The sequence below is a fragment of the Camelina sativa genome, chromosome 7 (assembly GCF_030686135.1).
Source record: "Camelina sativa cultivar CO46 ecotype springtype chromosome 7, ASM3068613v1".
NCBI lineage: Eukaryota > Viridiplantae > Streptophyta > Magnoliopsida > Brassicales > Brassicaceae > Camelina > Camelina sativa.
In genome coordinates, this window is record NC_141886.1 from 4,974,975 (window position 1) to 4,998,730 (window position 23,756).

Genomic DNA, 23,756 nt, shown 5'->3' on the forward strand with positions numbered 1-23,756 from the left:
TTTTATTACCTGCCGATATTCATTCTTTATATTTGTTTTCTCATCTCAGCCTAACTTTGACTTGACTTTGTCTTACTTCATATTGTAATAGTATGCTTGTGGACGGATGATTTTATTACCCCTAGTTGACAGATCTTATTACACCATGCTATTCCAAGTACTTGAAGTTCTGCGACCCGCAATTCTTGACCGAGTACCGGTTTAATTATATCAGCTTTGTATATATTAGGCTTACTATTGTAATAATGACGCAAGTAAGAAAATGCAATAATAAGAAATGTTTATCTTCCTATCTCACAATATCTTCATGTATCTTATTTTGGGAGAGCCATCGTGACACTAGTAACACATTTATCAGCTTTCTTCTGAGACTATGAACTTGTTACGGGTGGTATGAGGTTTCTTACTAGCGTGACCAGAAGCAGCCACCCTGTCCTGCTTCTAGAAGATGATGTAATCAAGAATATGAGGAATCTCTATTTTCTATGAAGAAACTATATATAATATAGCAAACCCATTTTTTAGGGGCTGCTGACGTCATGAAATATTAAAAAAAAACAAAACAATAATGGCTTGGTAGAGTTAGAGCATCAAAATCGCCAAGATTAGTCACTTACTCACCCCTCTTCCTTCTAAACCTTTCTCACCTACCATCAAAATTGCAAGATTAGATTCATTTCTGATCATAGATGAATTCCCAAATTCAATACCTTTTCACTAAAATGGCTTATGGTAGAGTTAGAGCATCGAAATCGCAAGCTCTAAAAATCCAATCTAATTTCTCTGATCAAAATTAATCAAAGAAATTAGATTAAATAATAACTAATGTACAAACTTTTAACGTAAGTCGCATGGCGAGATTGAGGTGAGAGATTGGTTTGTTTTTTAAAGATATTAAGAGTCTGTCATGTTTTACAATAACTAATATATAAACTTTTAATGAAAATCATAAAATTTTATTTTAAAATTTTGTTTAAGTCTTAATTTTAAAGAAAATATTATAGTTTATAATTTATTTGATGTTTTTCTTCTAACATTAATAGAATTATACATATATTCAATACATAAATTTTTATTTTATTATTAATTTAATAAAATCTATAGTATTTTCTTTTATACATTTGAACCTTAAGATAAGGTATATACAAGTCAACAATTTAGCAGTCTACGAGTCTAATTAACAGTTAACGGATGCAAGAAACATAAAAAAAATCACAATCATAAGAAACCATCTCTTTGTTCCAAGACCGAAGATGATTATCAACAAGGAAATCACAGAATCCATGACCTATGCACATAAGCTGATAAATTATTAAATAGACCAACTCTAAGCTACCGGATTTGACTATGGCAACATTCTACATAGAAGACTATCTGATGAGATCTTTGTTTAAGGGAAACATAAAATCTCTGTCGAAGATACTCTCCGTACTCTTTTTCCTTACTTCGGGGTTTTCCCATGAGGTTTACAGGAGAAGGTTTTAACGAGCACTCGTTACTTTGTATATATAATAAGGGTGTGTAATCTGTTTGTGATGGTATGTTAATCACAGATTCACACTTGTCACTAGTTTTGATATGGTGAAAATTGATTTACAAAAGAGTCACTAATTAGTCTCTGTACAAATAGAGTCGAGTGTAGCAAAGCTAAACAACATATGCTCTCAGTATACAACATTATAAAGGATGATTGTTACCACTTGTATAGATTTTTGACTGTTGTTCTTCAGCTTCTGTATCATTCACAACACCTCGACACCCTTGGAAGCCACATGAACATGAAAGGCGCTCACCAATTGAAAAGAACCTGTAAATTTCACAAAATCAGCGGCAGTAGCAAGTAGGATTATAGAATATCTCAGATGATTGATTTTAAGGGCGACAAAAATGAAACCTATAGTCATAGGTCAGCTCTTCCCACTTAGGGATATCCCTCTTTGCGAAAATGATAATGTGCTCCTCTCCATTAACAGTAATGACTCTTGAATAGCAATTGGGCTGCATAAGAGTAAAGCAATAAATGCTTAGTTCTTTTGTTTGCAGATGCTAACCAAATTGAATACAAGCAACTAAGTTTAACGGATCATAGTCATACCACACAGGAATGATTAATCAGGTGGGCGATGCTTCCTGCCCTTGTAGCATCTATGACTCGCTTATCATCAATTCTAAACATGTAAGTCCTTGCACCATATATCACATAAGAAATTTTTTGTTTGTCCTCAGATATTGATTCACTCATCGGCATCCAAGATTTATACTACCAACGGAATGCTATGAAAGAAAATTGCTCGAATAAGAAGAAAACATTTAGATGATGAATAAAGTACAGGTTAATCCGACTAATTGTTCCATTACTGTTTATTCAATCTTCCATCTAGCACCAAACTGTAGAAAGTTAGTAAAGTCAAAAATACGTACCACCATTGAATTGTAGATAAGACGTTCTCTTTTTTTCAGCTATAGACGGTCTAACAAGTTCTCCCGTGTAATTCACTCATCAAGTTCTCCCGTGGAATTCACTCATCTGCACAAAAATAGCAATCATAAAAAGTTTTCATGAATGACACTTTCCAAAGATGAAATGATGTCCAGATCAAGTTTAGACTGTTTAGTAAAGCGTCATTCAATCATCTGCTAAGATGTATTGTTTATCTTAGCAGAATTTCAAAGGAATTGTACTATCTAAGATTTACCATGTCAAGTGGATATGTGAGAAGATGAAAGTGAACAAAACACACATGGGGTTAGGTGGTGTGGTGGGAGTTACTCAGAAGTTTTATGATTTGATGCTTCTGCTGATCCTAGGCAAACAGTTGATGTTTGTCGATACCTTTTGCAGAGTGAAAGCATACGTATGTATAAGCTGATCTGATTCTTCATCCTCCACAGATCGAAGGACGACAAGTCTATCCTCATTCTCAAGCTACATGGACAGTCAGAAAAGCCATAATCAGTTAGAAACATCTCTTTTTGTGTATTGCTGTGTTTGAGTACATATATATGTATAAGTGTGAATGCAAAATTTTCTGATTCACTGTATGGTATGGAAAGCAACTCAACACATAGACCAGCAGCTCGCCCGCAGAGTGGATGATGATATGGCACACGACAAATTCACCTTTCTCTTCTTTGCTAACTCTGCCTCTGATGATAATCTCAGTCCTCATTGTCATTGGAGTAACCCTAAACCAGAGTAACCATCCTCCGCAAGCTCTCTAGTGAGAACCTCATTCAGGTCAGCGTAGAACACACCGTCCGCTACAAACAACAATACACAGTTACACCAAAATTACTTCCAATACTACACACCACACACACAGAGCGAGACAAAATCAAGTATTTGAGTCACCGTCATATTTGGGGATTTGATAATCACAAAATTCACCTTTCTCTTCTTTGCCAAATTTGATTGGGTAGCCCGCCCCCTTGTGGATTTGAAAATTAGTTTCTAAGGGGAACCGGAATAGTCACACATGAGACAACTCGAGTAACGGACCGGAAACATTAATTAAAAGAGAACCAATTCCGGCCGGTTTAGATGTAATCCGGTTATTCGAAATTTAATAGCACCAACAAAACCAAATAGATTGACCCGATGGAACCATACAGATGTCGAAATGGCCATTTACTTTCTTATTCTGGCTCCTCTAAATGTGTTGTGTACAACTACAGAGGATCAGATTATAAATTAAAATGTCAACCATTTTTCAGATATTTACGAAATTAATTCGGTTTCGAATTGTTATTAGGAAATAGCTATAGCTTATATTTGTGGAAGATGAGATATATAGTGGGATAGATATGCAAAACATTAAATTCACACCATACCTGTGCACTGACCAACTGCTTAACTTCTCTTGCGTTGCGTAAAAGTAACTTTATCCTTTCAATTTTTTTTCAGATTCAATAAAATAAAAACAATTATTATTAATATTTTATTTTCTATCATGTTGATAATTCAATTTTAAATGCCTGATCAGGTCGGTCCAAGTACTTGATGAGACCTAGAGACTGAAATTTTCAAGCTGGTAGTTAGATTTTGAAAAATGTTTTTGTTCTTATTTCATCATATTTAAACCAGACTCTATATACCTTGAAACAAATGTTAATATTGTAAGTGGTGTGGTGAGTAGAACAAACAACATAACAAAACTATCAATAGAGTTTTTTTTTATTTATCTTTTGTGCCATCTTGATTTGATTTGTATTATAGTAAATATATTTTTTTAAAACTAAATTTTAGATATATTCCTAATTAAAACAAGTTATAATTGAGAGAAAATCAGGTCAAATTGTGGATATACCATAATTGAGAATGAATCCAATTACAGATAATTTTTTACCATTAACAATCGCTAATTGTAAATGAAAGTCAAAACTTATGATTAATGGTCATTTTGGGAAAATTTGAAGATTTTTTTCCAAATTCGCTAAGATTAAATAAATTTCTCTTAAAGTTTGAGAAAATTAACTATATTTGACATTTCTTAATTTAATTTTATACAATATCTCGGCCGACATAGAAAAAAAGAAAATTATATGATCATGTACCTATTAATCAAATAATTGAAAATGAAAATAATAATAATAAGATATGGTAAGCAATCAATATGGAAAGTCGTGGATGCTTACCCCACCGTTCGTCACAAGAGATTCGTCATTTAAAGCATCTGATCCTATCAACCTATATATATAAGTACAAAATAAAAATTAACATTTCTTCTCTTCTTTCTTCAAAACTTAAAAAAGAAAAAAGAAAAAAAAACTTAGAAAGAGAGAGATAGACCAAGGACGACTCTGCAAATATGGCTGATGAATCTCCAAAGTCCATCTACGACTTCACCGTCAAGGTTTTTCTCTCTTCATATTTTTTTGGTTATTTTGTATAATCTTAGATTAATTAGTTCATGTAAACAAACACAAGAACATCTTGTTTTGATCCTATATAATATACGGTAGCGGAATTTTCAATGTTCGATTCTATCTCAAGCAGGATTATGTGTGTTGTATGAAAAGATTTATGTGTGTGTGTTCTTGAACATGGCAGGACATCGGAGGTAACGATGTGAGTTTGGACCAATACAAAGGCAAAACTCTTCTGATTGTAAATGTTGCTTCCAAATGGTTAAACCTTCTTTTTCACTTGGTTAAAAATTCACTATCATTTGCCTAGTTTTTTTACAAGATCTTGTGAACACTATGATTTGCCTAGTTTTTTTTACAAGATCTTGTGAAATTAGTGATTGATGATCAATCCGGTTCAGTTTGGTTTAGATTAGTACCGGTAGTCATTGTTCTTGTTATTACAGATTTGCTTGACGTCAAAACTAAATTTTCTTATCATTAACCGCAGTGGTCTGACGGATGCGAACTACAAGGAACTGAATGTTCTGTACGAGAAATACAAGGATCAAGGTCTGTGATTTATACATACTCTCTCTCTCACACACAATTAAAATCCTAACTGTAGTTAGTTTTAATTGTGATTATGATTAAATAAAAATAGGGTTGGAGATACTGGCATTCCCATGTAACCAGTTCTTAGGACAAGAACCAGGGAACAATGAAGAGATTCAACAAACTGTTTGCACTAGGTTCAAAGCTGAATTCCCCATCTTTGACAAGGTAAACAAAAACTTATCTACGGCCTTGACTCAAACTCCATCGAATTTGAACCTTAATTGTGCCACAGTAGCGGCAATAGTACAAACCATTTAAACTACATACCCTGGTCTCTCTGTTAGAATTAATCTGGACAATTGTTGTTCTTATTTCAAGTTAATCATTGTTCACTAAGTTTTTAAGTTAATCTTTGCCAAACAGCACAAGTAATAGGTGTTCAATGTATTAGGAAAACAATATTTTTTATGTCGTGAGTTTATGTACACACTTCACCTATTGCTATAATTAAGATTACTGTTTTACTTTTTGTTACATTATCGGAGTTTGTGTAATGAATGTTGGCGGCAAATGTAGGTGGATGTGAACGGGAAGAACACGGCGCCGTTATACAAATACTTGAAAGCAGAGAAAGGTGGTTTGCTCATTGACGCCATCAAATGGAACTTCACCAAGTTTTTGGTTTCTCCTGACGGCAAGGTCTCACAGAGATATTCTCCCAGAACCTCTCCTCTTCAATTCGAGGTACGTACCACCCTGGCTCTCTCCTAAACCGAAATCTATATATCCATCCTAATGACGGTTTGTTTTTGGATTTATGCAGAAAGACATCCAAACTCTCTTGGGACAGGCTTCTTCTTGATCATCGGAATATGTTTCAAGAACGCTCGTTTCGTCCAAGTGATCTTAGAATCATCAATATTGCAAATTTATTCTCTCTGAATCTGTCATTTACGTTCTAAATAACTGATGTCTTCAATGTCATTTATCATGTGACTTTCGGTTAAATATCAGACTTAAAAAAGTTTTTAGTAATAAATCACATTGGGCCGTAAGACAGTTGTATACGTAACAAAGAACACGTGAAAGATTTCTCCCTATCGTACACGACACGTTGAGCGTGTTCACAACTTATGACCACAAAAAGTTTCTGATTCTTTCCTAGCCACGGGAAAAAAGATAAGAATCACACGTTAAAAAAAAAAAGAAAAAAAAAACATCATACAAAGGTCATGATGTGCTTTCTTGATTGACATCTTGTGATTGAAGTAATGTCATCATATAAGCCTAATTACCAATGACAAAAAAAAAAACAAAGACAGATCAAGATCATGAAAACATACAAAAAGTTAAAACTCTCTCAACAGTTAGATCATATTACCTCAGCCAAAAGCAGAGTTCTATATATATACAGTTGGAGATTTGATTGTGTCTCTATATCTCATCACTGCATATATGAGCACAAGAACCTTAATTCAGATGTCAGATGTTAAAGCAACCACATTGCACTCAAACAAAACATTCAAGGGGAAATTGTCGACACAAAAAAATTTAAACTTTTTATTCTTTCACACATTTATTTCCAATTCATTAAAAATCATTAACACTAAGGATACAATTAATACACATAAATATAGAATTAAAGTCATGGCAAACCAGTTTATCCATAGACCCATTTGCAGGTCTATTCTCAGCTAACAAAGCAGAGACTTCATTCTTGCAAATAAGGTCTTTTTTCTAGTTCAACCAATCTGCTTCAGACAAGAAGAGATGATCAATTCTTGTTCAGCTGCACAAACGTACGGTGCAAGCTACAGTTTGTGCCCAGTATTTGAGTCTAGCTTTTACATCTTCTGGATCATCACCTGATATATTAAAAAATGGCTACAAAATCAATAAAATGTTCTTACCAATCACATGTGAATCGACATAAATTCTAATCAAGATTAAGAGAGTTACCAGGGCTAGAGATCTTCCAATTTGCAATTGGAGTAGTCGTGGTCGGTGGTGGCGGCGAATCCTCTTCTTCCGAAGAGTTGTGGTTTTGTTTATCATCTAAGAACTTTTGGCTCATGGAGTAACAAAGCTCTAACGCAGGCAAAGTGTTGCAAAGCTCAGGGATCTCATCGTAGCTAAAACCAAACCCTAGATCTAAACAACCTTTAAGCTCCTCAAGATCATCATCCGTCAAGCTCTTGGCTCTCGTCAAATCATCTTGATCATCCAAGGCGTATCCCTCAAGCAACACCTGGCTCTTCTTCTTTTCAAGCTTTTTCCTACTCTCGCCGGAGAAATAGCCTCCTCCACCTCCTCCTCTGCCACCAGAGTTTCTAATTGCGGCCCACGCTTCTTCGTGGTGTTCTGGTAAGACTGTGTTCGATGTAACATCATGATCAGCATTTAGGTTGTTTCCTTGGAGAGAGTGCTGCGTCCTCCATGGATCTGATGATTGGAAGTGATGAGTACAAGCCATTCTTGTGTTTTTTGTTATCGTAATTGAATGGTGGTGATGTAAAGACTATATAAAGAGATGGTTTCTTGAAAAAGCGGCGACGTCGAAGCATCAATTATTGTATATGCCATCTTTTGTGGGGGCCATGCAAAAAACGAACCAATGATTCTATGAAAATGTGTGTTCAAGAAACATCCATACATATTTTAGTTACCTATTTACATTATTCCTGATTTTTTTTTAAAAGTATTATTACATATTGTGATATTGGCTTAGGCATCTACTGAAAAAGTTGAAAATATTAACTAACATCAAATTATTATATTTAAAAAATCAAGAACTAATTTTTTTTTTGGTGAAAAAAAAAATCAAGAACTAATAGAATGTTATTATTGTATGTACTTTGATTAATTGATTATCATACGGCTTTATTAAAAAGCAATGAAGTGAATAAATTCGTTTTAGTTAGCAAAAGAAAAAATGATTTTAGAAATACGTTTTGAGGAAACGTGTCGGATTCGAAGTTACCGAGAAGCTATGTATAAATTGTCAAAAGACGTATAGAAATTGAAACAAAATCACAACTGGTTTTTCATGGCACGTTAATCACGGATCTTTCCACTCACCTACCTGCCCCAAGCATTTTTTAGTTACAAAGATATGATACAATGTCATGATACCATGAACGTAAAAACACTAAGTGGGATTTGTATTCAGCATGCATGCCGTAGCTCCACTCTCCAAAACAAATCTCATTAGAAAGGTAAAACACTATACAACACAAGATCATTGCAATATTAATATCAAGCTCCGACTGGAGAGATGAGAGCATCAACATCATGTAAACTGTAAAGGAGAATATATAAGAACTTTAGGAGGATATATAAGAACTTCATGTGACCGTCACCGCAGTCAGATAAGATAAGTGTCCCCATGAAAGAAAAAATCACAATGAGTAATAATGTCATGGACAGGCGAAACATGAGACATATACGAACGAAGAGACTCAGCCTGAGAAATGACACATAGACCTCATGTTGTTCACCTTTTCCATCATCACTGTTATAAAAAAATCCGAATCTTTTCTAAACATCTAACGAAAATTGTGCAATATAGTGTCTATATATATCCGATCCATGGCCAAAAGATGTAAAACATTAGTTTGTGCTACTTGCTTCATATCCCATGTTGTTGATAAAAAAAAATTATTTAGAAAATGTGTCCCTTAGTTAAAGAAAAATACTGGTGATCAACATTGTATTCATCACCTCTCCTTTGAACCAATCAGAATCTTCTATCTAATATTTCATTTAAAAAATAAATCAAAATTAAACGAAAAAGTAAAACAAATTAAGAAACAAATTCTGTATATTTTTAATTAAGTAAGTTAAATATTGGTCTGGTTTGGATTTTACAATTAAACGAGGTTATATATCGGTTTGAGTTTATAAATGAGAATAAGGGTTTAGATTTTACAATTAGAACGAAAATGTCGGTTTGAGTTTACAAATGAGGTGATTAGAGTTTAGATTTTACAATTAGAGCGAAATTATATGTCGATTTAGGTATACAAATGAGGTGGTTAGAATTTAGATTTTACAATTAAAACAAAATTATATGTCGGTTTGGGTTTATAAATGAGGTGATTAGAGTTTAGATTTTACAATTAGAACAAAATTATATATCGGTTTGGGTTTATTTTATAAGAAAGTGAATAAAAAGGTTCACCCTCCCAAGTATTGTCTTTAGTTAAATTCCGAGTGTCATCTGAGTTCTTGTTTGTTTCATTTTTTTAATGGAATGAAATCTCATCATTATATTCAAAAAATCTTATCATTAAACCAAAAAACTCTTCACAAAATTATTACTTATTTTAGAGAAACAAAATTCAGAGCACTTAGAATTGTATCCATTTGTTACTGAACTGGTAATTTAAAGAAAAAACAATCTCACAAAAGCCAGCAAGGTCCAATAAATTAACAACCAATCACCTTATAAATATCATAACCAAACAACACCTTTCTTCAAATCCACTAAAAACAAAACCAAAAAAAACTTCAATAAAATGTCAACTTCGAAAACCATAATCTTCACTCTCTTCATCGTAACAACACTACATGCATCCTGCAATGCAGCTGCAAACGCCACAACGAAATCTCCCTTCCCAGCGATTCTAATCTTTGGAGATTCAACCGTCGACACAGGCAACAACAATTACCCTATACAAACAATCTTCAGAGCTAAACATGTTCCTTAGGGCATTGATCTTCCAGACCACACACCGACCGGAAGATTCTCAAACGGAAAACTCATCTCAGACATACTCGCAACCAAACTCAACATCAAACAGTTCATTCCTCCTTTCTTACAACCAAATCTCTCTGACCAAGACATTCTAACTGGAGTCTGTTTCGCATCAGCCGGTGCCGGTTACGATGACCGAACAAGTGTCACGACACAAGCCATCCCTGTCTTGGAACAACCAAATATGTTCAAGAGTTACATTGTTCGTCTCAAAGGTATCGTGGGAGACAAGAAAGCTATGGAGATCATAAACAATGCTTTCGTGCTTGTGAGGGCAGGGGCTAACGATTTCATCTTGAACTATTACGATTTTCTCTCGAGGCATCTCGAGTATCCTCTCATTTCTGATTACCAAGACTTTGTTCTTAAGAGGCTTGAAAATTTCGTGCGGGTAACGTCTAAGATCAAGACTTCCTCATACAGTATTAGTTACCACAGTCCACAGCACAATTAGGGCTTTGGAAAAGACTTTAAACATGTTTGTGATTATTTTTCTTGTTAATCTCTCTGGTTAATGTGCAGGAGGTTTACAGTCTAGGTTGCCGTAATATAATGGTTGGAGGTCTACCGCCAATAGGGTGTTTACCGATCCAAATGACTGCTAAATTCAACCTTTTTAGATCCTGTTTGGAACAAGAGAACAGCGACTCTGTTTCATACAATCAGAAACTTCAGAAGCTCTTGCTCCAGATCGAAGCATCTCTTACCGGAAGCAAAATCCTTTACGCCAATATTTATGACCCAGTGATGGATATGATCCAAAACCCCGGCAAATTCGGTACATATATAAAACCTCTTTCTTGTTCCGCAAGCTATTATATGAAATACATATATTAATTAGCACTAGTGATTAATATTATTCGTGTGTGTGGAATTAAAAACAGGGTTTAAAGAGACGAAGAGAGGATGTTGTGGAACAGGGTTCTTGGAGACGAGCTTCATGTGTAATGCTTTATCTCCGACGTGTGGGAATCGGTCGGAGTTTTTGTTCTTTGACTCGATTCATCCATCGGAAGCTACCTGTAATATCATAGGCAATATTCTGGATCCTCAGATTCGTGGGAGGTTCCAGGCTTAAGTCATTACAATGTTATATGTTTCTTAATTGCGACAATCTGTGGACTTTGTTTATTAATCAAATATATAAATTATAGCCACATCTGCCGCAACTAAATTTAGTTGACTTTTCACTTGTTGACAAACAAAGAAAATCAGTTGAGTTAAATTATAACATTCTGGCTATAAAATCTGTCAATTGATCTTCATTGTATTTGCCGACAATTTTATATTGGTTCGATTTTGTAGAATACTAGAAGTAGAATCTGACCATATTGCTCATTAAATGAAGGATGTGAAATAAATATGAAAAGCCAGTGGAACTAGGTTTTGGTCGATATATCTCTCAACAAAACTACTACCAAAATACCACCAAGATGTAACACTTAAGTTTCTCTCACCATGTTTTTTTCCTAAAAGATCCCGGAAAAGGGAAGTACAAAATTTAATAACATTCGTTAAGAACTCCTCAAAATCTCGACTTCGAAATATGTTTGCAATAGACATGATGATATTTCTACTTCCAAACATACAAACAATCATATGGACCATGGTCTTAACGTTGCCAATATGATCAAGTTGAGTACCAAATTTATTTCATTTCGTAGTTTTCGCATATTAGTAGATATTAACAAAGAAAAAATAAGTGAGAGTTAAACAATTTATGTCAAAAAAATTCGAGTCTAATCTTGTCCACTCTGACCTTACATATGTTCGAATGGAGTTTGACTAGTTTTCTGCATAAACCTTTCTGGCAAGATAGATACTTGGCACTTGTGTCTCTGAATCTTCTAAGATTATGGTGGTAATGTGTTCTTGGTTCTTAATACAAAATCATCTAATTCCTAATCTAAAGAAAAGAGAAACAGAAACTCTAAACCCACAATAATATATCTATATAATCTCTTCTGTTTCTCGAATCTCATTATACTCCATATCTCTTCAACGCTTTGCTTAAACTCGGCATTACATTGTAGGCATGGTAAGATCTTCTAAGTTCAATAATGGAACCAACCTGTACACAAACAATAGAGATTATCAACACAACATAATCAGTATTGTTGTTAAACTGAATCATATAGAAAAATGGATCGAACACTTACAATGATCAAAACCGATGTAAATCCGATAGAAAAGCCTTGATTGATGCTGCGTAGATAGTGGTCAAGTACACTAGAAGCTGTTGCCAAAAAGCTCAACAGGAGACCACCTGAATCAAACCAAACCAACTGGTTTTAAGAGACTATACTTGCACTATGCATACAATATAAGTCTAATTAGAACAACTTAACTTACCCCAAAACCTAGTTGATGCTTGTATCTTCGTTAGGTACTCAATTGTGGCTTTCCCAGGCTTTATGTTGGGTATTCTCGCTCCCATTTTGTTTAAATAATCGGCTATTTCCTTTGGCAAGTTGGCCTATAAGAAACTCAATACATGAAATGTTTAATGTTCACTGGAAGACTGAAATTCTTACTGAAAAAAGTGTAATTAATTTACTCACAATGTCAAAGATGTTGAAGAGAAAGACGAAAAACGCATATATCGAGTAATAGACCCAAGGCGGTGCTCCAACATTGCTTTCAGGGTTTAATATCTCCTTCATGTTTAACAAGAACGGTGAACCTAGAATACTAAAAACATAAAGTACCTCATTAGACAGCTTTACATGGTAACAATACACAAAGATGCAAGAAACAAGATTGAATTAAACTAACGGGTTCTTTAAGGGAAATTACCTTGCAAGAATGCTGGGGAATGCCAAGAGATATGTGGTTGTGAGGACAGGCTGCATCCCTGCTGGGTTAATGTTAAAAGGTATGTATGGCTCCACCTCGGTTATTGGAGAACCTTCTCTGCCCAAATGGCAAAACATAGCATAAAATCAGATATGAGTAAACCACATGTTGCATCCAGATGTATATTAACCTAGTCTACTCTAGCTATATTGGCTAAAAATTGCAATATACAAGAACCTTTTCTTCAAAATACTGATGTAAGCTATATATTACCTCGAAGCAGAAGCAAGTTTAAAACCATAATATTGTAGTTTTATCTTCCTGCAGCCCTCAGTAACAACAACAGCGAACATAGTTACTACCGTAAAAATGCCCAGCAAGCCTAACAAGTAAGGCAACCAATTCGAGAAACTTCCTGTAAAACCAAAAAAGAATGACTCTATCTAGTTATAAATTAATTGGAAAGGTGGAAGAATACAGGTATAAGGTAAAGACTTGACCATAAGTTAAAGAAATGTGGAGTAAGAAAAACCAAAGGTACCTGAGATTTGATTGAGCATCTTGTGTAAGGTCTCTGTGTAGCCCGTCAATATGCCCACACAAATAATAAGAGATGACCCATGACCTGTAAAATACATAGAAACAGGTTATGAGAAAGTTACACCAATTATTCCATTTCAGTATCACTATAAGCTACCAACGGTTATAGAGATAGAGATAGAGAGAATCACATACCAAATCCAGATTCTGATATTGTATCACACAGCCACGTCATCGTCATTGCACCACAGACTAGCAGAGATGCTGTCATCAGTACATGCTTGACCCTGAATAAGCATGCATTCTTACTTTAGCATCATCAGTTGTGGCAAAATGGATGATAGAACTTTAAAGCAACAATTTTTGCTACTCCTAACGTGAGTAATCCTAAATAACTTACTGGGAAGTGGCTGCAAAAACTGAATATTGAAGAGAGGTGTAAGCCACCACTAACGCTTCCACTATAGCAAAGAAAAAGGAAAGCCACCATCTAAAAAAAGAGATGAAAAAACGATTTAGTAACTTTGTTTAATGAAGCAAAAAAGTCAGAAGTGCTATAACAAAGTAATTGCATGTTAAGAATTCATCTCACGGCTTGAGAGGTAAGAAACTAAACACACATATAACTCTTGATCTTCTCGTGACCATCTAAGCCTTCCTTTCGCAGCTTCACCAAGGATGGAAGAATGTGACAAAGCACCTGGTGTTTCATGATCACTTTCTCATCAATCATATTCCTAATATATAAAGAATCCACAGATTGAGGCAAAAAAACATCAGATCAAAGGAAGATCTTAACCTGCATAATTATGGATGCTATTATTTGTGGACTGAGCCCAAGCTGGAAGAGTGAAAGCTTGATCTCTGCTCCAAATTCACCCAGTTCCTCTATCAAAAAACATAAAACGTTAACCACAAACTTGGAAGTTTCATCCAACAAGGGACTATAAAACTCAAACGGCATTAGAACACTCACCAACAGAACCGGAAACAAAGCTAAGGTAATCTTGGGGTATTAACCTTCTGTCGAATCCAGGTAGAGGGATAAAATATCCAACACGGCTAAGAACAAGCAATAGAGCTGTTACGAACAACCTCCTCCTTATCTCACTCTTAAAGAACCTTTCTGCTGCGCTATTGAGAACTGAACTAATGCGAACAAAATCAAGAAACCTATTTCTAAAAGACTTTGGCCTATTATTATCCTCTAGTGTTTTGGAGACACTGTCCTGTGAATCCTGAGGAATAATCTCCACATCTAAAGCATCAGTACCGCTGCTAGTGGATTCATTTCTAAGCTTATCTGAATAATTTACAGAAAAACTCTTCCTTTCTTTCACAAGGAGATGTCTTCTGTTCATCTGCATAATTTGGCTCTCTCTCGTGCTTGACAAATTCATGGTAAGACATTTTCTTGATTGAAAAGGTTGATGATAACACAGAACTGGGTCTCCTGCAAAAAACATCAAAGCAATTGTTTTTGTTTAATTGAGAAATTGACAAAATTGAGAAAATTTGCAGGGTTAAGAGAACTACTAATCCAAGAGGATAGTATCAGTTGGAAAGTAATGAACTTTATAGCAACAGGAGAATTAGGGTTTTCATCAACGAGAATTTAACCATTTGTATTTGTATACCGCCGACTAGTCTTGGTAAGTAACAATATCTTTGCTTTTTGATTTCCGACTAGTCTAGGTAAAGTAAAACTTACGTTTGGGGAGGAAAGCATAGGAGGGGGGATGAGAAAGCGAGAATGGTCTAAGAAGAGGCACATGGAAGAAGCAAGCTTGAGACGAGTTCATCTGAGAGGATGAGAGAAGAAAACGCGGCGCAGAGCCTAAAGGAAGAACAACTTCGCCTTTTAATAGTTACTGTTCTACTCTCTTTAAAAATCCTTTTTTTTTTTTTTTTTTTTTTTTTTTTTGGTATTCTACTATTCTTTCACCAACATGTAAAGTTATAATTTTTTTTTTTTACAATTTCAGTTTAGATGTTTGATATAAAACTCTTTCCCTATATATTTAGAAAATTGATAATTTTCTCCAAGAAATAAAGAAAAGAAAAAAATCTCCCAAATCGTTTCCATTTGTTGAGAGACAAGTTAGATTTTTTTGGATGACCTTTTTTAATGAAATGTAAATATAAATAAATAAATGTGTAGAAGAGATATAAGTCTACACTCTATTCCAGTAATCGTAAACCCAACCGATCCAGTCTCTTTAGAAGATTCCTCTTCTTCTCTCCATCAGACCGCAAAATAAAGTTGGATACTTTAGTCCTAATTTTTATTCATTCTCATCAATTTTGCTTCTTCCCCCTTTCATTACTTCCCACCAGCGATTGGGGTTTCCGACAGAACCCTAGATTTGTAGGAAGAGGGGTTTCGTCTATTTCCTGTAAATCTCGGGGTTTTTTTTTTTTTTTGCTGATCATGGATTCTGAAGAAGATATGCTCGATGCCCACGATATGGAGTCTGGTGAGGATGATTTCTACAGCGGTGGAACTGATGATTATAACGATAGTGATGATGGTGAACCCGATTACGGGTTTGTTGAGGAAGACGCTGATGATTCTGCTATGATCGCCTCGCATCGCTCTCAGGTAGGGTTCTTGAAGCTAATTGCTTTTAGAACTTGTGCATGTTTTTATGACTTTTGTCTTGTTGGCAAATGTTGAAATTTCGGAGCTTTTTTATGATTAAATTTTCAATTTTTTATTTGGGAGTTAAAGAGTCTAATTGAGATTTTACTCGATAGCTGTATGGGCTTTGTTGTGGGTTTGAGATTGTTTGTGTTTATCATTTACTTCTTATTTGTTAATGGGGTAGTGTTTAGCTAATCAAATGATAGTTTCTAGTGTTAGACCTTTGCATTTTTCATGTCATGCATTCTCTTCTGAGCCATAGAAGGGCTGATAAAAGAAACTTAGTTTTGTCGATGGAATCGTATTGATATTGATGAGTTTTTGGTGAATCAATGGGAGATTATGTGAAAAAGTATTGAAATTTACGGGAAATGCTGTGATTTTAGTTGGTTTAAGGAGATTTTTTTATTTTCTTATTTACCCTGCTTCCAAGCTCCTTGGTAATCTCTTTGTGTTTCCGTTCCCATTACTTCCACTATACTTGGTAAGAGCATAACTGCAATTGTTAGTTGTAAGAGGAAACCGTTATTATAGTTTGTTGCTGATAACCGTTACACACGCTTAATGTTGTGTTCCTAGTTGCTTCGGTAAATTGTTTATTTCACTCCTTGGATATAGCTTTTCTCTCTCTCTCTCTGCTGTTTTAGTTCCATGTCTACTTTTGCTTTTCTGTGAACATTGACTCATTATAACATTAATGTTACTTCTTTCCAGAAAAACTTTTGTGTTCTGAGGGAAGAAGATATTCGCAGGCACCAGATGGATAACATTGAACGAGTTTCCGTTGTCCTCTCGATAACTGAGGTCGAAGCGAGTATTCTACTTCGTCACTTTCATTGGTAAACGCCTTTTTTATTTACTCTTTGATACTAACACCTATGTGTTTCTTAATTTTTTTTATTTGTATATATCTGGTTCCTTTTTTATCTCAGTTTGTCTTGGGTGATAATATCAAATGGTCTCTGTAGCTTTTCTATAATGTATATGTGTGATTATTCTAGCTTTCTGATGCAATGAGAACCATCCCATTTCAGGAGTGTGGGTAGAGTTCATGATGAATGGTTTGCAGACGAAGAGAGAGTTCGGAAGACTGTTGGCATATTGGAGAGCCCTGTTGTTCTGCCAACTAATGACAGTGAAGTATGTTCTTTGACATTTGTATAATCTGAAGTGGTTTTACATGTTTCCTGTCTGACAATTCATGTCTCAATAACACGTGATGTTGTGTCTAGCTTACATGTGGAATCTGTTTCGATTCACACCCTCCTGAGAAAATCGCTTCAGTTTCTTGTGGCCATCCTTTCTGCACTACATGCTGGACAGGTCAGTTGTGTTTTTCTTTTCTGTCATTAGCATCCTCAAGACTCTTATATCATTAGTTCTTTCAAGAATGGGAACCGCTTCGTTTTCACTTGTATTTATCTGAGGTTAGATTTAGTTAATTGGATATAGTTATAACTAGGTAATTGAGTTTTCTGAAACCAACTTTTGTGCCCCACTCTCTACTACAATTTTCTTTTTCCAATATTTGGTGAGTGGACTTACGTTTTACGGTGTACACTCTTGCAGGTTATATCAGTACAACGATTAATGATGGCCCAGGATGTTTGATGCTAAGATGTCCTGACCCATCTTGTCTTGCTGCTGTTGGTCATGATATGGTTGACAAATTAGCGTCTGAAGAAGACAAGGAGAAGTACAATAGATATTTTCTTAGGTCTTATATTGAAGACAACAGAAAGGTAAACGCTCCCTAAAAAATTTAGATCACACAGACTGGTATTAATGTAGCTTCATTCTTACTTGAAATGTTTCACTCTCTTTCTTATATGTTCTATGATTGACACTATTTCCCGACTGAGGAGTATTGGGTTCTTTTTGTTCATCCTGAAGTTTTTGTCATCTCTATTTTTGTAGCATGTTACTAGCGTTGTTAGAAGATCCTGTTTTTTTCATGATTACATAATTGTTTTTTGTATACTCAAACCACCTACAATGTTTTTCTATTGAGCAAAGTAGCAAAATATAGTCTCGCTCCAGATTTATTCTTATGATGCGATGTTTCTAATCCTTGTGTTGCTACTGCTTTGGTTATTTGATTCAGATGAAGTGGTGTCCTGCCCCGGGATGCGATTTTGCGATTGATTTTGCTGCAGGGTCTGGAAATTATGATGTTTCCTGCTTGTGCTCGTTTAGCTTTTGCTGGAATGTAAGTTCTTGAGTTAAAGCCCACTGATTTTATTTCTCCTAATTATTATTTTTGGTTGATCAATAGTGCTGTGGTAAATCTGAAATGTAGTGCACTGAAGAGGCTCACCGACCTGTAGATTGTAGCACAGTCTCAAAATGGATATTAAAGAACAGCGCTGAATCTGAAAATATGAATTGGTATCCACTCTATCTATGTCTTTCTTTTTAATTCGTGTTCCTGATCTTTGGCTTTTATAGACATATATCTTACCACCTCTGAGTATCTATGTCTGCCTCCTTATGCTCAGGATACTTGCCAATTCAAAACCCTGTCCGAGATGTAAGCGGCCAATTGAAAAGAATCAGGGCTGTATGCACATGACATGTACACCGCCTTGTAAATATGAATTTTGTTGGTAATGTTTGAATCCCATTTCTAACTTCGTAGTTTGGTTGAAACTGTATCTATGCAATGTTGTATGTTCAATGCTAACAACGGTGTTATATATTTACACCTATAGGCTTTGTCTTGGTGCATGGATGGATCATGGGGAAAGAACAGGTGGTTTTTATGCTTGTAACCGTTATGAGGTGGCCAAGCAAGAAGGACAGGTAAGAGCTCGGGTACTTATTTGATCTTTGGTGGTATTTCTAATTAGTAATTAGTAATTTGTGCTAATGTTACTGAATATTGATATGGGTTCATCGTTGCCTGTTAGTATGATGAGACTGAAAGGAGGAGAGAGATGGCCAAAAATTCGCTAGAGAGATACACACATTATTATGAACGCTGGGCAAGCAATCAAACGGTATACGCAATGCTACACTTCTTATGGCTAAGGAGGTTTCTTGATCTTCATTATTGAATTCTTTGTCTTGGGTGATTTTGCAGTCGAGGCAAAAGGCTATGGCGGATCTGCATCAAGCGCAGACGCAGAATGTAAGACTTGTTAAGTTCTTTATATCAGTATATATTTGAAAGATATAACTTTCTCCTGTACTGTTTCTCATACTATGTTATTTATATTGACTCATTTCAATTCTGCCAGCTTGAGAAGCTTAGTGATAGACAGTGCACACCAGAATCTCAGCTCAAATTCATTTTAGAAGCTTGGCTTCAGGTTAGTAGATCAAAGTGTTTAAATAATAAAGTGAGACTTTTCCATAACATTTTTCTAAACAGCTTCTTATGTGATTTTACTGCTGCAGATCATCGAATGTAGGCGAGTCTTGAAATGGACATATGCATATGGATACTACCTACCTGATCATGAACATGCCAAACGACAATTTTTCGAGTATTTGCAAGGTCAGAACCCTCCGTTTAATTGTGTGTCATTTTCTTCTTCAGAAGCAGCTTAAATTTCTTCTATTGTTCAGGGGAAGCTGAGTCAGGTTTGGAGCGGCTCCATCAATGTGTAGAGAAGGACTTGGGTCAGTTTCTCAATGCGGAAGGCCCATCAAAAGATTTCAATGATTACCGGACAAAACTAGCTGGATTGACCAGGTAAGCGTTTTTGTCTTCATACATTTAACCTGATGTTTGACAGAGAAGAAGAAAGTGCTTCAGGCTTTTAGAAAGATCTATGAATATAATTTGTGGCCAAACCCTAGCTAAATGACGTAAAGCTAAACCCGTGCCTCTATATTTTTGTATTCTTACAGCGTGACGAAAAACTACTTTGAGAATTTGGTGAAAGCTCTGGAGAACGGTCTTGCTGATGTAGACTCACATGCGGCTTGCAGCAGCAAATCAACAAACTCTAAATCAACAGGTTGCAGTAGCAAAACAAGAGGTAAAGGCAAAGGAAGTTCCAGAACTGGTGGATCCAGTAGAAACCCAGATGACAACTTATAAATTATGTTTCTCATGTCCTCGCCAAGGTACAAAACCCTGAATTGGTCGTATGCACACGATCAAAGAACAGCCCAAACTGCACGCACATAGTGGATATTCTTCCACTTATGTGTTTGTGCAGGTCTGGATTGTAGGGTTTGTGATAAGTTTACTACTTATGTATAGTGTAAAAGAATATGCATGTGATTGTTGTCTCTACTACACACATTGTAACAAGACTTCTGTTGCCGGCTGCGGCTATGGTAATCTCTGTAAAACCAAAATCCAGTGACCTCATGTGTCTGGGTTTGAAAGAAAAAAAAAAGAGCAAATGGTACTTGCTTTGTGTTTGGCTTTTACCTGACAATTTTAAGTTTGTAATATTAAATTCAAGTTTTATCTCAAGAAAGTGTTTAGTTTTGGTGTTTAAAATTTGATACTAGAGTTTCTCTACTTGTGCACAGCTTGGAAAAAATTTACACCTACATGTGACATAATTGTTAATGCCACTACAACTTGATAAATTAGATAAATATTTCTAATGCTCTGTATTTTTCTTTTTCTTATCTTCTGATGTGTTCAACGACTTTTAAGAAGAGAAAAAAAAAAGGATAAACACCACAACTTTAAGCCCATTAAATCACTTGTATTTTCGCTTGTAGCACCAAAAAACAAACACATAAAAGAGAATCAAAAGAGATTTTTTTTCTTATTAATTTATTCTCTTTTCTAGTTTCTTAGACCTGAAGGTTTATAGGTTTTGGAGATCCGAAGCTCCATTGATTTGTTCTTGGGAGCATCAAGTAGCTTAGCCTTCTTCCTTGCTATAGGGAACTCCATGGAATGTGATTTAGGACCATTGTCCCCAAAATCTTGTTTGAACATTTTGATGCTAAGGGCATTCAACAACGCCCTCGAGTACTGCCTCGACGCCATCTTCCAGTCCGTCCCTGATTTCATCATCGCCTTAAACTCATCAAAGCTTATCCGTCCATCCTTGTTGAGGTCGACGTCAAAGAAGATATCTTTGATCCACTGGTCGCTACTGTTGCCTAGCTTATCATCATAAAGAGTTTCCTTGAGCTCATCTAGCTCGATAGATCCGTTGTTGTTCTTGTCAAAATACTTGAATGCTTGCTGCAAATGCTCATCACATCCCATTCTCTTCAAATGTATTGACAGTGTCACAAACTCCTCACAGCTCAACATCCCATTTCCATCTGTGTCCGCTGCATCCATTAACATCTTCACATCTCCATCGGGAACAACTTGTCCAATCTTCTTCAGCCCATCTTTTAGCTCCTCAAAAGTCAAGTGACCATTCTTATCAGTGTCCATTGCTTGAAACATCTGTACTATCGCAGCTATCTCCTCGTTTGGTAGATTGTCCGCTACAATCTGATACAACTTACGTATCAGTAACAAGTCTTATAGAAACTCATAAAATTTTGGTAAAATCAAGAAACTTATATATACCCTGAGGACTTTCTTCTTGAACCTATTCATCAACAAGAACTGTTGAATCTTGGTCCTCACGTTATCTCCAAGATTCACATTTGGTGCTCTCTCTGCGTTCCGGATCCATGGATGTTCTGTAAAACATAGATTTTTAGGTCAACTGATGTCGTTTAATTATTTGTCAGATAATGAAACGTTGTTATTAAGTTACCAAGTACTTCTTGAACTGTGAGTCGGCTGTAAGGATTAGCATCAAGCATGTTCTTAACGAGTTCCTTGGCCTCATGTGAGACTTTTGGCCAGGGGTCTCTCTCGAAATCGATGTTCCCTCTCACAATAGCATGCGCGATACCTTCCTCGGTTTCTGCCCAAAAGGGAGGAACACCACAAAGCAAGATATAGAGTATAACACCGGCACTCCAAACATCGACCTCAGGACCGTAGTTTCGTCTCAAAACCTCTGGAGCCATGTAGTAAGGACTTCCCACAATCTCATTGAACGGCTGGGCTGCAATATTCATTTGAGTTAAACCAATTTTTTCAAGAAAATGACAATACAAGATTCAAGAAGCTATTATAAGGATGTGATTAACTAGTACCAGGCTTGAAGAAAATGGAGAGACCAAAATCAATAGCTTTAAGTTGTGCAGACTCAGTTCCATTAGAAAAAAGGAAGTTCTCGGGTTTAAGATCTCGATGAATCACTCCATGTTCATGGCACACCTTCACAAATGCAACAAACATTATAAGCACCAAAGAAGAAGACTAAAAAACCGAGACACAAAAAAAAAAGGAAATTTCAAATTTGTTTTTTTTTAACCTTGACAACTTCAAGAATGGTTTTAGCAACATTTGCAGCGGCACGTTCGGTGTAATGCCCTCTAGAGACAATGCGGTCAAAAAGTTCTCCTCCTTCACAAATCTCCATGACAAGATAAACGGCGTCTTTGTCCTCAAAAGCTTCCTTAAAGCTAACAATATTAGGATGTTTAGGTAAACAACTCATGATCTCAACCTCTCTCCTCACATCCTCCACATCGATCTCCGTCCTTAGCTTCTCCTTCGATATCCTCTTACACGCAAACCTGCATCCCAAGTTACACAAATTATCAAACCCTAGAAGAAAAGGCAAAAAAAAGAATCAAATATTCAAGAAAATCAAGAAAAAGAGAAATATTAATGACCTTTCTCGGGTAGTGATCTCGATACATTCATGAGTGACACCGAATTCACCACGGCCAAGTTCTTTACCCAATTCATACTTGAGGTGGATTCCATCTCCAATAGGCTCGGGAAGAACGCGGCTTGGTGGCTGGAAAATCAATCTCCGGGAAAGATTAGTTGAACAATCGAAATGAGGAACAGAGGATGATGATGTTCTGCTATTACTACTTTGTCGCCTTCTTACCGGTCTCTTTCCAAAAGGAGAGCCTTTCAATGGCGACGAAACACAGCTTCCCATGGGATTTATTTCTCTTTTTGGGTTATATTTTGGAATAATATCCTAACAGGTTTCGATCGATCGATTGATTTTAGTTACAAATCAATCAAGCGATTTCAAGGAGGAAGTTTATTCAAATGCACCCCATGGGAAGGAAGAGAGAAGCTCTTTTGTGCTCGACTTCTTCTTTCTCTTGTTCTTTTTTTTTTTTTTTGGGGTTCTTTTTGGGGGGGAGGGAGGGCTTCTCTCTTCTTCTAATCTCTTTGTGTTTCGTTTTCTATATTTGTTTATTTGTTGCGTAAGTTTGAAGAAAGAGGGAAAGGAAAGTCCTAAAAGAAAGGAGAGGAGATTGAGAGGTAAGAACAAAAGAAAAATATTGGATGGATTGGAGAAATCTTTCTATTTTTGGTTATTATGCTAGTCTGTTCTGTTCTGTTCGTTTAAATTCCGTTAACTTTGTTGCCCTTCTTTCTGTTTTCTCCTCCCGCCATTTTCTTCTTATCTCTTATGTTTGAATGAGTTTGCATACTTGAACTGGTGAATCCTACATTGACCAAGCCGGGACTCACCAAACGATACAAATGGTTTGAGTTTCTTTTTCAAGCATCCGCAATATGAAGAGGCCGAAGGCATGGAATGTTAAGGTCTGACAAAATTTTCTATCATTCATGTCGCATGGTAGGGAGGGACA

General features: G+C 35.8%; 6 protein-coding genes and 1 long non-coding RNA gene across 12 annotated transcripts; 3 read left to right on the plus strand and 4 right to left on the minus strand.

The window, feature by feature from the left end:
- Nucleotides 1-1,694: 1,694 nt before the first annotated feature.
- On the minus strand, nt 1,695-2,209 carry LOC104700309 (uncharacterized). Its single transcript, XR_015561453.1, has 3 exons — nt 2,096-2,209; nt 1,895-1,998; nt 1,695-1,807 (listed from the first exon to the last, which is right to left on the minus strand). It is a non-coding gene; the product is annotated as an uncharacterized LOC104700309 (long non-coding RNA).
- Nucleotides 2,210-4,628: 2,419 nt separating this feature from the next.
- Nucleotides 4,629-6,458, plus strand: GPX2 (glutathione peroxidase 2). The gene is made up of 6 exons (XM_010415812.2): nt 4,629-4,853; nt 5,051-5,127; nt 5,357-5,418; nt 5,510-5,628; nt 5,980-6,147; nt 6,227-6,458. Exons 1-6 carry the CDS (start codon nt 4,809-4,811, stop codon nt 6,263-6,265), a joined length of 510 nt encoding a protein of 169 aa, XP_010414114.1. The 5' UTR covers nt 4,629-4,808; the 3' UTR covers nt 6,266-6,458.
- LOC104700310 (uncharacterized) lies at nt 6,412-8,027 on the minus strand. Of its 2 annotated transcripts, XR_753551.3 has the most exons (4): nt 7,363-8,027; nt 7,060-7,268; nt 6,785-6,850; nt 6,412-6,690 (listed from the first exon to the last, which is right to left on the minus strand). XR_753551.3 is itself a non-coding variant. In XM_010415811.3 (2 exons), the coding sequence occupies exons 1-2, from the start codon at nt 7,874-7,876 to the stop codon at nt 7,189-7,191; spliced, it is 594 nt and encodes a 197-aa protein (XP_010414113.2). In that variant the 5' UTR covers nt 7,877-7,938; the 3' UTR covers nt 6,937-7,188. The 2 variants fall into 2 exon arrangements, 1 of the variants encoding a protein (XP_010414113.2); XM_010415811.3 differs by lacking the exons at nt 6,412-6,690; nt 6,785-6,850 and having other exon boundaries at nt 6,937-7,268; nt 7,363-7,938.
- A 1,893-nt stretch (nt 8,028-9,920) lies between these two features.
- LOC104704314 (SGNH hydrolase-type esterase superfamily protein) lies at nt 9,921-11,237 on the plus strand. Its single transcript, XM_087456369.1, has 3 exons — nt 9,921-10,550; nt 10,682-10,937; nt 11,044-11,237. Exons 1-3 carry the CDS (start codon nt 10,344-10,346, stop codon nt 11,235-11,237), a joined length of 657 nt encoding a protein of 218 aa, XP_087312495.1. The 5' UTR covers nt 9,921-10,343.
- A 625-nt stretch (nt 11,238-11,862) lies between these two features.
- LOC104700312 (preprotein translocase subunit SCY2, chloroplastic) lies at nt 11,863-15,483 on the minus strand. 3 transcript variants are annotated; one of them, XR_015561301.1, is made up of 13 exons: nt 15,207-15,483; nt 14,472-14,948; nt 14,295-14,383; nt 14,116-14,195; nt 13,896-13,985; nt 13,691-13,782; nt 13,497-13,580; nt 13,229-13,370; nt 12,956-13,067; nt 12,721-12,850; nt 12,512-12,635; nt 12,319-12,425; nt 11,863-12,230 (listed from the first exon to the last, which is right to left on the minus strand). XR_015561301.1 is itself a non-coding variant. In XM_010415813.3 (13 exons), exons 1-13 carry the CDS (start codon nt 15,295-15,297, stop codon nt 12,141-12,143), a joined length of 1,713 nt encoding a protein of 570 aa, XP_010414115.2. In that variant the 5' UTR covers nt 15,298-15,483; the 3' UTR covers nt 11,863-12,140. The 3 variants fall into 3 exon arrangements, 2 of the variants coding, with proteins under 2 accessions (XP_010414115.2, XP_087313475.1); XM_010415813.3 differs by having other exon boundaries at nt 12,956-13,072; XM_087457349.1 differs by having other exon boundaries at nt 12,956-13,072; nt 14,088-14,195; nt 15,207-15,358.
- On the plus strand, nt 15,400-20,575 carry ARI7 (IBR domain-containing protein). 2 transcript variants are annotated; one of them, XM_010415815.3, is made up of 15 exons: nt 15,400-16,097; nt 16,854-16,978; nt 17,174-17,279; nt 17,372-17,462; nt 17,709-17,881; nt 18,244-18,348; nt 18,439-18,527; nt 18,638-18,745; nt 18,851-18,941; nt 19,049-19,138; nt 19,222-19,269; nt 19,379-19,450; nt 19,539-19,638; nt 19,710-19,836; nt 19,995-20,575. In XM_010415815.3, the coding sequence occupies exons 1-15, from the start codon at nt 15,927-15,929 to the stop codon at nt 20,185-20,187; spliced, it is 1,689 nt and encodes a 562-aa protein (XP_010414117.1). In that variant the 5' UTR covers nt 15,400-15,926; the 3' UTR covers nt 20,188-20,575. The 2 variants fall into 2 exon arrangements, with proteins under 2 accessions (XP_010414117.1, XP_010414116.1); XM_010415814.3 differs by having other exon boundaries at nt 15,547-16,097; nt 18,851-18,953.
- A 216-nt stretch (nt 20,576-20,791) lies between these two features.
- Nucleotides 20,792-23,396, minus strand: LOC104700314 (calcium-dependent protein kinase 24). Of its 2 annotated transcripts, XM_010415817.3 has the most exons (7): nt 23,033-23,365; nt 22,809-22,936; nt 22,445-22,709; nt 22,224-22,347; nt 21,836-22,132; nt 21,643-21,758; nt 20,792-21,564 (listed from the first exon to the last, which is right to left on the minus strand). In XM_010415817.3, exons 1-7 carry the CDS (start codon nt 23,084-23,086, stop codon nt 20,896-20,898), a joined length of 1,653 nt encoding a protein of 550 aa, XP_010414119.2. In that variant the 5' UTR covers nt 23,087-23,365; the 3' UTR covers nt 20,792-20,895. The 2 variants fall into 2 exon arrangements, with proteins under 2 accessions (XP_010414119.2, XP_010414118.2); XM_010415816.3 differs by having other exon boundaries at nt 22,809-23,396.
- Nucleotides 23,397-23,756: the final 360 nt, after the last annotated feature.

What these genes read in the sequence shown, in the direction of transcription:
- GPX2 (XM_010415812.2), top strand. Translation starts at nt 4,809, where the DNA reads ATGGCTGATGAATCTCCAAAGTCCATCTACGACTTCACCGTCAAG. An exon ending in TCTACGACTTCACCGTCAAG is followed by an intron (nt 4,854 to 5,050) that starts GTTTTTCTCTCT and finishes TGAACATGGCAG; the next exon opens with GACATCGGAGGTAACGATGT. An exon ending in GTAAATGTTGCTTCCAAATG is followed by an intron (nt 5,128 to 5,356) that starts GTTAAACCTTCT and finishes CATTAACCGCAG; the next exon opens with TGGTCTGACGGATGCGAACT.
- LOC104700312 (XM_010415813.3), bottom strand. Translation starts at nt 15,297, where the DNA reads ATGAACTCGTCTCAAGCTTGCTTCTTCCATGTGCCTCTTCTTAGACCA. An exon ending in TAGCATCCATAATTATGCAG is followed by an intron (nt 14,196 to 14,294) that starts GTTAAGATCTTC and finishes ATGAAACACCAG; the next exon opens with GTGCTTTGTCACATTCTTCC. An exon ending in TTACATCGGTTTTGATCATT is followed by an intron (nt 12,231 to 12,318) that starts GTAAGTGTTCGA and finishes GTTTGTGTACAG; the next exon opens with GTTGGTTCCATTATTGAACT.
- LOC104700310 (XM_010415811.3), bottom strand. Translation starts at nt 7,876, where the DNA reads ATGGCTTGTACTCATCACTTCCAATCATCAGATCCATGGAGGACGCAG. An exon ending in TTGGAAGATCTCTAGCCCTG is followed by an intron (nt 7,269 to 7,362) that starts GTAACTCTCTTA and finishes TTAATATATCAG; the next exon opens with GTGATGATCCAGAAGATGTA.
- LOC104704314 (XM_087456369.1), top strand. Translation starts at nt 10,344, where the DNA reads ATGTTCAAGAGTTACATTGTTCGTCTCAAAGGTATCGTGGGAGACAAG. An exon ending in GGCTTGAAAATTTCGTGCGG is followed by an intron (nt 10,551 to 10,681) that starts GTAACGTCTAAG and finishes GTTAATGTGCAG; the next exon opens with GAGGTTTACAGTCTAGGTTG. An exon ending in CCAAAACCCCGGCAAATTCG is followed by an intron (nt 10,938 to 11,043) that starts GTACATATATAA and finishes AATTAAAAACAG; the next exon opens with GGTTTAAAGAGACGAAGAGA.
- ARI7 (XM_010415814.3), top strand. Translation starts at nt 15,927, where the DNA reads ATGGATTCTGAAGAAGATATGCTCGATGCCCACGATATGGAGTCTGGT. An exon ending in CTACTTCGTCACTTTCATTG is followed by an intron (nt 16,979 to 17,173) that starts GTAAACGCCTTT and finishes ATCCCATTTCAG; the next exon opens with GAGTGTGGGTAGAGTTCATG. An exon ending in TTTTAGAAGCTTGGCTTCAG is followed by an intron (nt 19,451 to 19,538) that starts GTTAGTAGATCA and finishes TTACTGCTGCAG; the next exon opens with ATCATCGAATGTAGGCGAGT.
- LOC104700314 (XM_010415816.3), bottom strand. Translation starts at nt 23,086, where the DNA reads ATGGGAAGCTGTGTTTCGTCGCCATTGAAAGGCTCTCCTTTTGGAAAG. An exon ending in CACAGTTCAAGAAGTACTTG is followed by an intron (nt 21,759 to 21,835) that starts GTAACTTAATAA and finishes TATGTTTTACAG; the next exon opens with AACATCCATGGATCCGGAAC. An exon ending in TCAAGAAGAAAGTCCTCAGG is followed by an intron (nt 21,565 to 21,642) that starts GTATATATAAGT and finishes AAGTTGTATCAG; the next exon opens with ATTGTAGCGGACAATCTACC.